The sequence below is a fragment of the Erinaceus europaeus genome, chromosome 8 (genome assembly GCF_950295315.1).
Source record: "Erinaceus europaeus chromosome 8, mEriEur2.1, whole genome shotgun sequence".
In the NCBI taxonomy this organism is placed as follows: domain Eukaryota; kingdom Metazoa; phylum Chordata; class Mammalia; order Eulipotyphla; family Erinaceidae; genus Erinaceus; species Erinaceus europaeus.
Window position 1 is genome coordinate 5,963,395 of NC_080169.1, and position 16,194 is coordinate 5,979,588.

General features: G+C 41.0%; 1 protein-coding gene across 2 annotated transcripts in view; it reads left to right on the forward strand.

Annotated features, from left to right (window-relative positions):
• Window positions 1–3,565: 3,565 nt before the first annotated feature.
• VPS41 (VPS41 subunit of HOPS complex) overlaps window positions 3,566–16,194 on the forward strand; it is a 102,052-nt gene continuing 89,423 nt past the window's right edge. For both annotated transcript variants that reach the window (XM_060195837.1, XM_060195838.1), the window contains exons 1-2: window positions 3,566–3,593; window positions 13,116–13,154. In XM_060195837.1, the coding sequence (XP_060051820.1) occupies window positions 3,573–3,593; window positions 13,116–13,154 (60 nt within the window). In that variant the 5' untranslated portion in view covers window positions 3,566–3,572. The remainder of the gene's footprint in view (window positions 3,594–13,115; window positions 13,155–16,194) is intronic.

Sequence of the window (16,194 nt, forward strand, 5' to 3'; positions counted from 1 at the left end):
GTTGCGATGGTTTTAACTGGTGGGATTAATTAACACCCTGCAGGCAGGGTGGGTCTCAAGGTAGAAAGAAGATAGATCAGGCAAAATAAGGATTATGTAAATAGGCCATAGTGTCAGCAATGGAGGATGGAGCAGGGGGGCTTCCAGACAAGATGGTACTTTGATTTTCTTTATTTTTTATTTAATATCTGGAGCTATAGTAGTTATATTTTCTGTTTCAAAAGCAAGTATAGACTTAGCTGCTTTATGTACTAAAAATTTTTGGGCTAAGAAATACTGAAATTACTATTTATAAGTAATTATGAAGACTATGTTAACTACCATTATTTTCATCTAATGCAAAAGATTCTTCCTCCTCCTTTTCTTTTATTCCTCTTCTTTTTCAATCTTTATGTGTCCTTGTCTTGGAAAGACTTGCGATATATGGAAGAGAAAAATTCTTGTTTCACAAATATACCTTGAAATTGGATTCTTTCTGAAAAATGGACCTTGTTTCACAAATGATATTTGGATCCAGTGGCAGGATATGTTTAAGCATTTTGTTTCAAATTTATGATTGAAAATGAAAGATTCTCTATAAAATATTTTCTTGGCACAGTTAAACACCTGGATTCTGGACAGATTGAATTCACGCCTTAAGTCTAAAAATTAGTTTTGTGCTTTTCTGTCAAAAATATGAAAAAGTCACAGTAACTGGATTGCCTAGAACAGTGTACATCTAGGGAAAACCAAAACAGATGGTCTTTGAGACATTTTTAGTAAGATATCCAACAGGAAATTTCCACATTTGTTTATTCAAATATAGTTTTATAGACATTTATTGACATATATGAAATACTTTTTAAAACTTCAAACTAAGCTGTTCAGCTCCTATCCATTCTTCTAAGAAAATACTTATAAGTTGGACAATTGAATAATCAATGTAATCCATCATATAATACACTAAAAAGGAAAAAAAGCTAAGATCCTATCAATAGAAATAAAAATAGCATTCATGATAAAAACTTTGTAAACTGGAAATGTAGAAAGTTTTTTCAACATGATAAAAAAAATATCTGCAAACAACTTACTGTTAACAACATCCTCAAGTAATTCCACTGAGAAATTTAAAGTTTTCTCACTAAGGTAAGCTACAAGACAGTATTATCCAAAATTTCCTGCCAGTTTTTTTTTTCAATACCATTCTGGAAATTCTTGCTATTGGAATAAAGGGTGAAGGGTGAAAGCATACACACACACACACACACACACACACACACACACACACACACACACACATTGTACTGTCACTCTTATCTCAGTAATGTAAAAACCTAGGAATAAGGGATGAAGTAATTTGACCAAGATGAAGCAAGTACTAAATTATAAGCCAAAAGCTGAGCTTAGGCAGCCTGAAAATTCAAGTAGTATACTACTCCAGCTTTGCTCTTCATTCTCACATGTTTTGTTTATTTGGAATCTTTTCTAGTTCCACATACATTTTATAATTGTTAATTTTTTAATGAAAATCCATTGGAATATTTATAGTTGTGGAACAGAATCTAAGAGCTGTTTTGGATATGAACATTTTAAGAAAATTGATTTAACTAGTGAGACTTAAGTCAAAACTAAATCTATTAATTTAAAATTTAACAAAATAAACATTTCAATTCAGGAGGACAAGTATTTTTCCATTATTTGTGCTGTGAACATAAAAATCATATACTTTTCATATTCTTGATTAAGTGTAGTTACAGTAATTACTGAACTAGACTGCTTTAATATTTGCAGGATTTTTGTTATATGTTGACATTTGATTTATTTTTTCTGAGAAGGCAAGTTTATTTTTCTATTCAGTTGATGTAGTCCCATTGGTTTTGGTTTTGTCTTCTTTGCAATTATATTTGTATCATTGAAGATACCTATAAAACTTAGATGGATAAGAATTCTGCCAATATTTTCCTTTCAGTACTTGGTGGTTTCTGGTCTAATATCCAAGTCCTTGATCCATTTGGATCCAGTTTCCTTTTGTGTGTGATGAAATATAATGGTTCAGTTACATTCTTCTGCATGTTTCAACCCAATTTTTCCAACACCATTTGTGGAAGATTCTCCTTATTCCATTTAATAGTTTGGATCCCTCCCCCATCTAATTTGTCATCGCAAATTAGATGACCGGGGGTGTGGGGGCTTATTTCTGGGCTTTCAATTCTATTCCATCAATCAATGTATCTATTTTTCATCTTATTTGATTAGATCTAATCTTATTTTTTTGGATGCTATTTCATGCTGTCATGTCTCTTGTAGTGCTTACTGCTTACACTATATGGAATACTTTTTCTTTCCTTCTGCTTTTAAAAAATATGTATTTATTTCCTTTTGTTGCCCTTGTTGTATTTTTATAGTTGTTGTTGGAGAGGACAGAGAGAGATGGAGAGAAGAGGGAAAGACAGAGAGGGGGAGAGAAAGACACCCGCAGACCTGCTTCACCACCTGTGAAGCCACTCCCCTGCAGGTGGGGAGACAGGGGCTGGAACTGGGATCCTTAAGTGGATCCCTGAGCTTTGCACTCCTTCTGCTTTTTACCATCAGCCTCTGAAGCATCCTTTAAAAATCTATTGCCACTCTTTTTTTTTTTCACAGCTTGATATTGTACTTCTTTTCGAAATTTCCATCTAGTTTTATCACTCCTATCTTTGAATCCTTATATAAATACTGAACCTCCTGAAACACTACCTTCGCTATAATATTCTACTGCTCTGATCTTAGCCCTCCATGTCTCCAGCTTCTCAGAAATAGAAGGTGGCAGGGTAAGTTTATTTAGCCCTCAGTGTCTCTAGCTTCTCAGAAATAGAAGGTGGCAGGGTAAGTCTATGTCTCTAGAAAATGTCAGAAAATGCTAATAGATTAAATTGGTTTGTCAAATAATACTTTGTCAACAAATAATTATTCTATTTTCACATATTGTACTAGGCACATATAAGCTTAAAAAAAAGAATTTTCAAAGAAATAATGGTAATATCTTCCTAGTTTTCCCAGGATTCATTTGTTATTCTTAATGTGTCCTTTTCTCTTCATTATTATAACTATACAGCAGTAGGAAGTCAAAGATTCTAAGACTACTTGAAAAATTAAAGTACTCAATTGAAGATTTTTCTTTAATAATTTTCTTGTGCAAATTGGGAGAATAGTATTATTTAGCTTTAGTAATAAAAATCATTGTTTCAAATCAGGGCACACTAGTTTTTGTGGGACTCATCACATTGAATCAAAAGTCCCTACTCTTCAATATGCCTTCAAATTTATATGTTTTCTATTATTATATTTCATATATTATTTATATGCTCGCTAATATTATATTTTTTCCTACATTTGCTTTTTACTGGTTAGTTTCTCCATATTTCCTGTACCAACTCTAATGAAGATCTCAGACACTTAGCATTAGCACTGGACTTCTTGCCGCTTCAAAGTCAAGTCGGCAAAGACATCCGCGCTTAGAGGCTGGTAAACTACATTTCCCAGAAGGCACCGGGCCGGGCGCCTTGTTTTTTTCCCTCCCATTTCCGGGTTTGTCACGTGATTGTTGGGGCACCATGGCGGAAGCTGAAGAGCAGGTACATTCTTCACTTCCTAGACAGGGCAGCGGGGCAAGAAAGAGGTGGCCGGGCTTTGGAGTGGGACGTGTGGCGGTGCGGGGCAGCTGCGGGGCGAGGCAGCTGCGGGGCGGCTCTGGCGGGGCGGCGACGATCCTTTTCGAAAGCGGAGAGGTTGGTGGCTGTGGCCTGCAGGGCGGCCCTTGGAAGGAGCCCAGACACACCCCCCAGCATTCCTTTTTATAAAATATTTTTAATTTTTCTTAGATAAAGACAGAAATTGAGAGGGAAGGGGGATAGACAGACAGAGGGACACCTGCAGCCCTGCTTCACCACTCGTGAAGCTTTTCCTCCTGCAGGTGGGGACCAGGGGCTTGAACCTGCGTCCTTGCATTCTGTAATGTGTGCGCTCAACCTCGTGTGCCACCGCCTGGCCCCCAAAAATTCCTTTAAAAAAATTTTTTTTTGATTCTCCAATATTTTTTCTTGTTGTTTTAACCATTTTATATATTATGTTATGAGTTCCCTTTATCAGTACTTTTCAAATTATTGATCACTATTGCCTGGATTGACTTGTGTCTAAGTAAGTTAATTAAAGGGTTTACCCTGGTGGAAGTTAACAGTTTTTTCAATCCCTGAGTTGGAGTTCAGTGGTGTAAAAGCCTTTTTTTTTTTTCCTTCCCTGTAGGCTATGGGAGCCTGAGGGCTTTTAAACTATCTGTAGGCTTCTTAGCTTAATCACTGACTCCTGACCAAGAGATAAAGCAGGGTGTGGCAGAGATAATCCAGTGGTTATGCAAAGAGACTTTCACAGCCCCTCAGCTATGCCACCGAGGTATAGGTCTTCTCCTGAGTTTCCCGGTTAGATCTCTGTGCCCTGGTGTCCCTCCCTGTTGCTGCTCCAGATTCTGAGGGTAGTAGCAATGGAGACTCAGTGTTGCACTTGGTGAGTCTCTGGGGAGTCCTTTCCTCCCTTCAGCTGTCCCCTTGTTGTGGAGCAGACTGGAGGTGGTGTCTCCACTGATAAACTGTCGAACTGTTAGCAGTCACTTAATCTCTCCTTAGGCCCCTCTCTCCTCTCTGTCACCAGCCACGCGTGTTTGTACTCACGGGTGATTTACTGGGTTCCTGTGATCATTCTAGTCCTGTCTTGTTTCGGTCCGGGTGGTCTCCTTTGGTATTCCTAGTTGATCCCGGAGAGGAGAGGCGAGGAGAGGAGAGGAGAGAAAGCGATCTGCTGCTCCTAGCTCCGCCTCCGGAAGTCGAATCAAAAAAAAAATTTTTTTTTGAAGGGCGCAGTAGGGGCGGTATCCTTGTGGACTCAGTAAAATTTTGACTTGAAGTCAGCCTGGATGACCCTCGGGTCTGATTTCCCATGGAGGAGGTCAGGGATGACTTGAGTTTCCAGACCAGGTGACCATTTAAGTTCCTTTCTCCTCCAGGTAGGACAGTGATAGAGGGTGGCTAGGAGACAGTAGGTAATGAGGTTTTTTTTTTTTTTTTGGTTTTGGTTTGTTGGTTTTGCTGTGAAATCTACCAAACACAAAGCTAAGTCATTATTGTGTGAACCAGTGGTTTAAGTCCATCTGTCCTGAAGTATAAATGAATAGGCGTTGGTATTGGTTTTCTTTCTTAATATGTGGCTTTGGTCTAATTGTGTTTTTTTTTTTCCTTTTTTTTTTTAACATTTATTTATGCCCTTTTGTTGCCCTTGTTTTATTGTTGTAGTTATTGTTGTTGTCATTGCTGGATAGGACAGAGAGAAATGGAGAGAGGAGGGGAAGACAGAGAGGGGGAGAGAAAGACAGACACCTGCAGACCTGCTTCACCGCCTGTGAAGCGACTCCCCTGCAGACCTGCTTCACCGCCTGTGAAGCGACTCCCCTGCAGGTGGGGAGCCGGGGGCTCGAACCCGGATCCTTAGGCCCGTCCTTGTGGTCTAATTGTTAAACGTTTTGAGTGGAGATAGAGAGTACTGTTTTCAGAGATTGTTGTAAGATGCAGTGGGCTGAAGTACTTAGTAAAAGTTGAGCCCAGTGCAGTTTTAAACGGGACTATATGTTAGTGGCAGGGTCAGGTGGCAATGAGCACTCAGCACTTGGCTATATGGTACTGAAGTTTAGGTAGAAGTTAGTGAACACAGTAGTTACAATCTTAGCGTTATCATGTTAACCAAACAGTAGATGAAGTAGAAAAGTAATCTCAAGAGTACCAGACAGAATAGACTAAGCTCGGACCTTGGGGGAGGGGGGGCAGACCTTAATGTTCCCTTTGCAGTATAATTTCTACTTGGTATTGTTTTTTGTCCTTATAGTCCAGACGGCCTGTTTCCTTAATTGCCTTTAAAAAGTTACTTGATGATGAGCTTTTCAGTATCATATTAAGAAATGTTTACTTAGTTGAATACTTGAATCCATGACATTTGCAGCATATGTCACTGAAGTAGTAAAGTTTGCCCTTACTTACTACATTTGACACATTTCTGTAGTTAATAAATATTCCTGGAGCTGGGTGGTGGCACACCTGGTTGAGCTCACATGCAAGGACTGGGGTTCGAGTCCCTGGTCTCCACCTGCAGGGGAAAGGCTTTGAGTGGTGAAGCAGGGCTGCAGGTGTTTCTCTGTCTCACTCTCTGTCTCTCCCTTCCCTCTGGATTTCTGGCTGTCTCTATCCAATAAATAAATAAAGATAACAAAAAATCAGTAAGAAATATCCCTACACAGAAATTGGGGTTGAGTACTTGTGATGACAGAAGAATCTCCCTCTCTCTCTGCCACAAGGCTGTTGCCCCCAGTGGCTGTTCCTCACCCCTCCCCTTTTCTCTCCTTTCTATTTTTATTTGACAGGACAGAGAGAAATTGAGAAGGGAGGGGAGATAGAGAGAGGGAGAGAAAGATAGACACCTGCAGACCTGCTTCACCGCCTGTGGAGCGACCCCCTTGCATTTGGGGAGCAGGGGGCTCAAACTGGGATCCTTGCACAAGGTGATATGTGTGCTTAACTGGGTCTGCCACCGCCAGGCCCGATAATCTCTTACCTACCACTGCAGCTTCTATGCATGTGGGTAAGGGGGCATTTCAAAAGGAAAATGCTAGTGAAGCTAATGCAACTTTGAGAGATGGGTTTTCAAGGTCTTAGTCTGTCATGTTGATGTATAACTTTGTAATATTTAAATAAATCATAAAAACAAATGTATCCTTAGATTCCTGCATATGGTGTAGTAGAAACGAGTTGTTTCAGTATTTGCTAGTTTGGGGTGCCTGCTCTGGAGGCCTTACAAGGCTGGAGGAAGCTGCCGCACTGTGATGTCTCTTCTCCTTGTGTCCGTTTCTCAGTACAGTGGTGCCCTAAGCATGCGTCCCATTTTTTGCAGCGATTTATAGTTCTAAGATCTCATTTGTTCCTCACAAAAGAGTTCTTGTAATTTCATATTTCTATCTCTATTTCTCTCTCTCTCTCTCATGCTCATTCATTCCATATCTTCCACTGGCTCCCCATTCCACTCTGAGGAAAAGCTGGAGCTCTTATAATAGCCTAGCTGTCCTGTACAGCCACGTTCTGATTGCTCCCTGCCCCTTTACCCACTTTAATTTTATACTTCTCTTTCCCTTCCCTTCTTTATTTAGTATGTTTATTTATTATTGGGGCTCTGTGCCAATTCTATGACTCTACTTGTTCCTGGGGGGCAATTTTTCCTCCTTTTTCTTCTTTCTTTCTTTCGTCTTTTTTTACCAGAGCACTGCTCAGCTCTGGCTAGTGGCGGTACAGGTGGCTGAACCTGAGACTTTGGAGACTCAGCTATGAGAGTCTCTTTGCATAACCATTACTCCTACCCATTGCCTTTTCTTTCTTTTTTTTCTTTTTTCTTATCTCTATTTATTGGATAGAGACAGCTAGAAATCAAGAGGAAAGGGAAAGATGGAAATAGAGACACCTACAGCCCTGCTTTACCACTTGCAAAGCTTTCTGCCTACAGGTGGGGACCGGGGGCTTGAACCTGGGTCGTTGGGCATTGTAACATAAGCGCTCGACCAGATGTGCTACCACCCGGCCCCTCCTTTTTCTTTCTTTAGAGATGGAGACAAAGAAATTGAGAGGAAGCGAGAAACACCACTTGTGACATTTGCTCCCTGGTAGGGTGGAGTCTTGAGCTAGGGGCATCTTGCGCGTAACATCCCGCTGTACCATCGCTCTGTCCCTCCCTCTGTATTTCTATCTGAGTTGTGCTGATTTTCTTTTCTTTTCTTTCTTCTTCTTTTTTTATTACCAACTGGGATGTCTCTGGGGCCCCGTGTGCCAGGGCTCCGTGCTAGACTATGAATCCCCCACTCCTAGTGGTCAATTTATCTATTTATTTATTTTCCCTTTTCTTGCCCTTCTGCTTTTTATTGTTGTTGTAGTTATTATTACTGCTGTTGTTGATGTCGTCGTTGTTGGATAGGACAGAGAGAAATGGAGAGAGGAGGGGAAGACAGAGAGAGGGAGAAAAAGATGGATGCCAGCAGACCTGGGGAACCAGGGGCTCGATCCCGCATCCTTGCGTTTCGCGCCACGTGCGCTTAACCCTCTGCGCTACCTCCCGACTCCCCCTAGTGGCCATTGTTTCTTTTCTTCCCCACCAGGACAGAGAGAACTTGAGAAAGGTCGGGGAGAGGGAGAAACCTGCAGACTTGTTTTACCACTTATGAAGCGTCCTTCCTGCAGGTGGAGAAAGAAGGCTCGAACCCGGGTTCTTATGCGTGATCATATGTGCCGGTAACTGAGCGAGTCACTTCTAGGACCCCAAGTTGTGTCGATTTCATTACTGGTCTTTCAACAAAGGCACCTTTGGCCATGCTGCTTCCTTTTTTGACCCCAGATGTTCAAGCCTTTCCCAGTTTCCTTCAATGGCTTGGCACTCAATATGTGTTAAATAATGGACTCTCACAGATAAGCAGATCAGAATTCAGATAGCTTTGACCTTCTCAGACCTGTCTTGCTGTAAGTATACTAAGTATACTTGTATAGTAGTAAGTATCTAGTCGTCTGTCTCCGAAGCTTATGGTCTTTTGCGGGGAGCAAACTGCCTTAACAGTATTTAAGACTCTAAATTTCAACTTTTTTACTTTTTTTTTTTTTTTTTTTTTGCTTTATGAAGCCCATATCACCTAATAAATTTCTAAGCCATTATTTCACCTTTGATACTTTAACACACAGTATATAGCTGTAGTGGGTATTCCCACTCACCCCCACACACACACACCTGCACCTTGGTGGTATCATTATTATGCTTAGAGGTCAGTAGTCTGTTGTCCATTCCATAAGGAACCATTCACAAACTGTTGGTATTCCTTATTTAAAGAAAGCTAGTGGAGAGGGACTGGATTCTAGGGAGTAGCACACTGAGTGGAGCCCCATGCATTACCATGCTAAAGGACCCAGGTTCAAAACCCTAGAATCCACCTTTGGGGACAGGTGGGCAGTGGAAAGGGGCTTCACAGGCCCTGAGGCTGTGCTGCAGGTGTCTTTCTCCCTGTCTTCCCCTTCTCAGTTTTTCTGTATCTAGCAACAACAAAATATTTACTAGCTTGTAAATAATTTTACCAATACTATTTAATCTTTTATAGATTAAACATGGCTCAACTTTTCTCACTGCTTTTATACATTTTACATTTCACAGGAGAAAGCTTTTAACTTCTGATAAGTGTATTAAGCTTATACTATTCAGTATTTTGAAGACTAAAAAGTGCACAAAAACAGTTCCTTGGAAGTTTGTTAGTTACTCTCTTCTGTTATTTTAAGCCTTTTAGAAAATCTTGACGTTTTTTTCCATAAGGATACTTTTGGAATTGGGTTGTATATTACAGGAGCTACCATGACAACTTAAAAGTTTGGACAAAAGAGCCTTTTACCTGGACACCATGCAGACAGTTCTCCATGATGAATAAGACAAAACAAATCCCTTCCTCTGAACGTTTCTGCATGCGGCATTCTTTGGTGATTACTTTCTTCCCTCCTTACTTGTGAGCAGACCCACAACAGTGAAATCTGTGTTGGTGGAGTGAAAGCAGCTTGCAGACTCTCAAACTGAAACTCTCTTTTTAAAATTTTTATTTTAATTTCTTTCTTGGGGAACTAATGTTTTACATTCAACTGTAAGTACAATAGTTTGTACATGCATAACCTTTCCCAGTTTTCCATATAACAATACACCCCCCACTAGGTCCTCTGTCATCCTTTTTGGACCTGTATTCTCCCCTCCACCCACCCCAGAGTCTTTTACTTTGGTGCAATACACCAATTCGAAACTGTCTTTTTGGATATAAATAAACTTTTTTTTTTTTTTTTTGCACTAGAGAGTCCCAGTATATGCTGAATAAAATGTAGGTAGCTTGCAAGAACAAAGACGTGTGTGTTATATAATTCACACAAAGAATTAGTACTTTATTGTACATAGAATCTTTCTCCCCATTTATTTTCTCTCCCTTCCTTCTTTCCTCCCTTCCTCCCTTCCTTTCTGATAGAACAGAGAGAAATTGAGAGGGGAGAGAGCAGCACTGTTCTATCACTCATGAAGCTTCCCCCTTGCAGCTGGGGACTGGGGTCTTGCGCCCAGGCCTTAGTGCGTGGTAACATTTGAGTTCTACTGAGAGCACTCCTGCCTGGCCCTCTACGTAGGTTTTTAAATGGTGGTAGAACACACACAGGTTGATCACTTTAGACGTTTGTAAGCGCTCCATTCGGTGGCACTAGACACGTTCTGCGACCATCACTGCCACGTACTGTAGCCCATTCATCAATACAGACTGAAACTGAGTTCCTGAGGACATACTTTCAATTTTTCCTTCCCCTCAGCCTCCTCTGCTAGTCTTTATTCTATTTTTTGCTTCAGTTTAATATAATCCTGCAAATGTTTGTTGATTTTTTTAAACTTTCATTTTTAATGTATTAATTTTCAAAAATTAAATTAATATTCAAATACAATTGCATATTATACACCAACACAACCCCTGCTAGGTCCTCTGCTGTCCTGTTCCAGGACGTGAATCCCACCCCCACCCCCACCTCAGAGTCTTTTACTTTGCTGCAGTACACCAATTCCAATCCAAGTTCCGCTTAGTGTTTTCTCTTCTGCTTGAGAACATTTTAATTTCACTCACAGAAGCCTGGTAGGAGTCAGGTTACCTCTGGTGCAGCCTTAGAACACCTCATCACAGACCCCTGCAAGCGTCAACCCGGCTTTGACCTAGCATGTTATGATTGGGCCCTCCTCAATCGCTATCGAACAGGCCATGGCCTGTGTGCCGCTATGTTCCATCGCTGGGGAGCCAGAGACGACCCGAACTGCCCCTGCGGCTCCAGACAGACTATGACCCACATAGTCAACGACTGCCACCTCTCCAGATTCAAAGGAGGTCTCGAAACTTTACATCAGGCTCAACCTGACGCTGTTGACTGGCTACGGAAGAAGGGCAAACGCTAGAAGAAGAAGAAGAGGCAAAATCAGTCCCTGCTTTCAAAAGCCAACTTCGAAATGGGGATGCTCTTACTTAAGACTTACCACATGCAGCAGAAATAGGACTCTAGGCATTGTGGTTTCTGTGAGCAGTGAACTGGGATGTTGGAAATTAGTATGGTCAACTTCTCAGTCTCAGTGGCCTTTTTTTTTTTTTTTTTTAAGATTTTATTTATTTATTAAGGAGAAAGATAGGAGAAGAGACAGAAGGAACCAGACATCACTCTGGTACATGTGCTGCCGTGGATTGAACTCAGGACCTCATGCTTGAGAGTCCAGTGCTTTACCCACTGAGCCACCTCCCGGACCCCACCAGTCTCAGTGGTCTTATCCCAGGGATCATTAGGAAATTCAAAACGTGATGTACATACAAAGCATTTGGCATTCTGAGCAATACACAGTAGCTGTCCGGTAAAGATCTCACAAGAGTGTTACTTATTTTAAGTGAATTGTGTCCAAAGGAGAAGGCTGAGGATGATAGACTGCAAGCAGGAAGTGGGATGGGGGTTGTAAAGGAGAAACAATTGAGAAGGGTAGGGATGATATTGTCATTAACTATCTGGAGAACTGTCAAGTAGGAGAATGGGATTTTTTGTGTATGTGTCTTTTTGGTAGTCAGAACAAAAGAAGTGACTGTTGGAGAGAGTTCTGTACTGCTGAGAACTTCCTAAAACTCAGATTCACGTGAAACTATAGTGATGAGATGTAGAGGCAATTCTCACTGACATCATGGTTCATAATCTAACTACACTAACATCCTTAGTTACAAATACCAGTCATCCCCATTTTGAAGTTGGCTTTTGAAAGCAGGGACTGATTTTGCCTCTAAGGCTGCACCAGATATGATATGGTATGAACTTGGATTGGAGGTGGTGTACTGCAGCAAAGTAAAAGACTCTGGGGTGCGTGGGGCGGGCAGGGGGGAGAGTTTAGGTCCTGGAACAGGATGGCAGTGGACCTAGCGGGGGTTGTATGGTTGTGTGGAAATCTGAGAAATGTTATTCATGTAAAAAAAATCAAATAAAGTAAAATGTTCTCAAGTGGCAGGTTTATGTCTGTCTTGTTTTTAGCCAGCACAGAGAATTCTCACTTTCTTTAATATGTTCATCTTTTTTTTTTCTTGAGATAAAATATTAGTTATCTCTAAAAATATCCCAGCTCCATTTTTTTTTTTTTGGCCCTTTATCTCGTGGATTTGTTGTAAAATGCTTACATTCAGTGTCAGCATGTTAGTTGTAACCTTTTATTGCTATTGATATCTATAAGCACGTTAAGTAAATCTTCATTTTGCTGACCTCTTTGAGGATGCGTGGCATCAGCAGATTCTGTCTTCCCATGGACAGGTGAGAGATTAGCAGGGGATCAAGTCAATTTTTCCCTTTTTTTGCTTTGTTTCCTCCAGAGCCACAAGATTCATTGTCTAGCAAGGAGGAAACTGTGTTAAGTGGCAGAATTTGTCCTCCAGTTAATGGTGTAAAGAGTGGGATGTAAATTATACAGCTTGTTTGTAGTGTTGGATAGGTACCACTTGAGGGGAATTCTTTTGTAAAAGTGATTCGAGCAGGACAATTATTTTGACTCTGCGTATAAGTTAATAGCAAAATTATTAATAGCAAAAGAACTTCCCGTATATAAAATTTGACTGGTGGATAATTTGAAATGTCACTTCCTTTCCCTTTCCAAGACAGGTCTGCATTGCTGACACATTTTCACTTTTAGTGAGGGGAAAATCTCCCATGTGTTTACATAACAATCCTGGGGGCCCCTTGCTGACCTCTGGAGGGAGGTCAGCTGGAGGATGGAACCCTGTGGCCTCAGCATAACCATCTCAGTCCTGAAGGTTGTAGAGGGCCTCTAAGAGGTTTGTGTGAGTTGAAGTGCAGAGTCTTAGAAACTGAAGTTGCAAATAAACTTCCCCCACAGGGTAGGTAGGCTTGGTGGTTGGGACTTCAGGACTGTTTGTCCTTCGAAAATGTTACTTATTCTTTTGTTCTTACTCTTAACCTATTCTGACCATCTCTCCCCCCTCCCCCCTCTATCCTTTGTAGGAAACTGGGTCTCTTGAAGAATCTACAGATGAGTCTGAGGTAAGGTGGTGATTCAGGAACCTTGGGCATTCTAGCTGACCACAGTATTTTCTTGAAATCCTTCTACTTTGTAGAGAGAATCATTTCTAGAGGTTGGGATGATAACCTCAGTCCCCTGAGGGAGCATGGACCTGTTGTCTTTACAAGTACCCACCAGTGTCTTGGGAGAGCTGTGGTGGTTATCTCTGGGAGTGGGGGTGGATGGGGGCACAGGCATTTGATAACAGGAGTGGTGTGGAACTCTGTGCTCATTATATTATTACTGTAGTCTTGTGAATCACTACGAAATAGTTCACTTGGATAGTGCACTACTTTGACGTGTGTGCTACCAATGCTCAAGCTCAGGTCCTGTGGCAGTGGAGGAAATTTTGTAACTGTGGTTTCATTCCCTCTTTCTGAAAAAGTCAGCCTGGAGCAGTGAAGCCTGGAGACGACTGTCCCATGTCCCCCTCACCCCCAACCTCCCCTCCCCCCAATCTGTGGATTAGCTTAAATAACAAATAGAAAAAGGAAGAAAAGCTTTTTTGTCTTTATCTCAAACAAGATTTTCTTTTGTTTAAGATTTTATTTGTTTATTAATGAGAGGGATAGGAGGAGAAAGAGAACCAGCAGGCATCAGGCTGTGTACTGCCAGGGGTCAAACTTGGGACCTCCTGCTTAAAAGCCCAACAATTTGTCTACAGCACCACCTCCTGGACCACTCAAACAGTATTTAAACCTGAACCATGTTGATGATGGAAACATTGGCATAAGCTTTTATAATCTTGACACTTTAGAAAACTGTCTTTCAAAATAGTTTTTTTTTTTTTTTCCAAAGTAGTTCTTTTAATGACTACAGAATCTTCATTGGTACTGCCCTTTGAAAAATATAATTTATTTTATAAACTAAAAGATGAAACTAATTATTGTGATGATTTTTAGGAAACCACATTCAAATTAAAGACAGAAGTAGTACATAAGGAAGGGTGTTTTTAAAAATAATTTTTATTTTCAAGATTATGCATAGGAAATGAGTTTAAGCATACACAGATTCACTAGCATACTTTATGGATATGATAATTATATTTATATATTTTTCTTTTGATAATTCATTTAGCTCAGGAATATAAAAATGCCTATTGTAAGCATACCAGTATGTGACTGTAGCCATTGTACCCTACAGATTTCGGTTGATGCTGTGTATAAGTTGCTATATGAATTTTGTTCTCTTTTTTTTTTTCAGCGAAAAAAAATCTTATATATGTTCCTCCAAGAGGGGGAAAAAAACGAATAACCAGACTGTGTCTTGTAAAATGTAAGATTTCAGAGTGTTTGGGAGAGCAGGGTGGAGGGGTAGGTGTGTGAGACACAGAACTTTGGTGGCACTGTGATCACTTGTAGGCATCATGTGTTGCCAGGAAAATCCTCCTGAACTCTGACAGTTCTGTAAAACAGTGTTCAATCGCCAACAAGAACAAAGAGAACATTTTATATTTTGTGCCACTGGGCACTTGTCGTGTGGCTCTAAAATTGTGGTTTCTAAATTTTCATCAGCAAGGATTGCCTTTTCTCCTTTGTTTTTCTTTTCTTTTTCAGTTATTTATTTGTGATTAATAATGGTATGCAAAATTGTGAGATTAAGGTGCTGGGCAGTGGCGCATGGGGCTAAACACACATAGTATGAAGCACAAGGACCCACACAAGGATCCTGGTTCTAGCCCACCTGTGGGGGTGGTGGTAGGGGTGGCTTCGCAAGCAGTGAAGCAGGTCTGCAGGTGTCTGTCTTTCTCTCCCCCTCTCTCTCTTCCCCTCCTCTCTCCATTTCTCTCTGTCCTATCCAACAACAACAACAGCCTAGGGAAAAACACTGCTGGGAACAGTGGATTCATGGTACAGACACCCAGCTCCAGCAATAACCCTATAGGCAAAAAAGAAAAAAAACAAGTAAGGTGAACCAGTAAGGATTTTCAGTTGTCCCTCTGTTACTCCTGATAAGATGTTCCCTTGTTTTCTTATAAATAGGGCAGGTTGTTAATTTTTAACCAAGGTTTGTGAAGCATTGCAGATCTATCATTTTAATTCTGGAAATCTGTAGTGAGTTGAGAACCCCTTGGTCTCAGAATGGTCAAGGGGCAACCCTGTGGTGTTAGAGCACAGTTGAGGAGTTTCATTTCAGAGGTGAGAAGAATGTTGGCAGCCACCTCACTCTAAATCTTCCTACACTTGCTGCAAATGCTAAAGGTGTTCACAAGAAGAACAGACAAAAGCAGGGGTATCTCAAGCCTCCAGCTTAAGGAGAAACAGAGAACATCACAAATGTCAACATAAGTGAGGAAACTACATCTCAACCCAGCAAAGCCCACTTCTGATGAACTCTGTCGCTGAGAGTCATATGGAGACTGGATGGGTATAGAGGAGAGTTTAGCTGAGAAAGGGATTCACACGCTTAGCGTTTTGGTGTGTTTCCGTCAGTCCTTTGCCTTGTAGCCTTGTCTTGAAATGTTTCCTGGGGTTTCTGTCTCAGCTGTATTTCATATTTGCTGTGTGACCCTGGGCTTAGCCCTCATCTCCTCTCTGTCCTTTAGTTTCCTTATGTGAAAAATGGTACTGTTTACCTTTTGTGGTTGTTGTGAGACTTATGTAGAACTGAGGATTGAAAAACATGTGGTGTTTCTTGTTCGTATGAGGAATGAGGAGCACCCCATGAATGCTAGTGACTGGCAGATTGATTTATTGATTTGTTTACTTGTGACTGGGAACCAGAGAATACACTCATGGCCTCACACGTGTATGATGCCACTAAGCACCTCTGGCTCTAGGAATGTGACTATTTTCTCAGACTTCATTGATTCTAAGGAGTTTGTTGATCAACAAAGCAGTCAGATTGCTAAAACAACAACAGCAAACAGGTATAACTACAGTTGTTCTGTCCTTGGAGAAAGGTGATTTTTTTTCTTTTAATTTTTTTATTTATAAAAAGGAAACACCGGGGGGTCGGGCGGTGGCGCAGCGGGTTAAGCGCACGTGGTGCAAAGCCCAGGGACGGGCATAAGGATCCCGG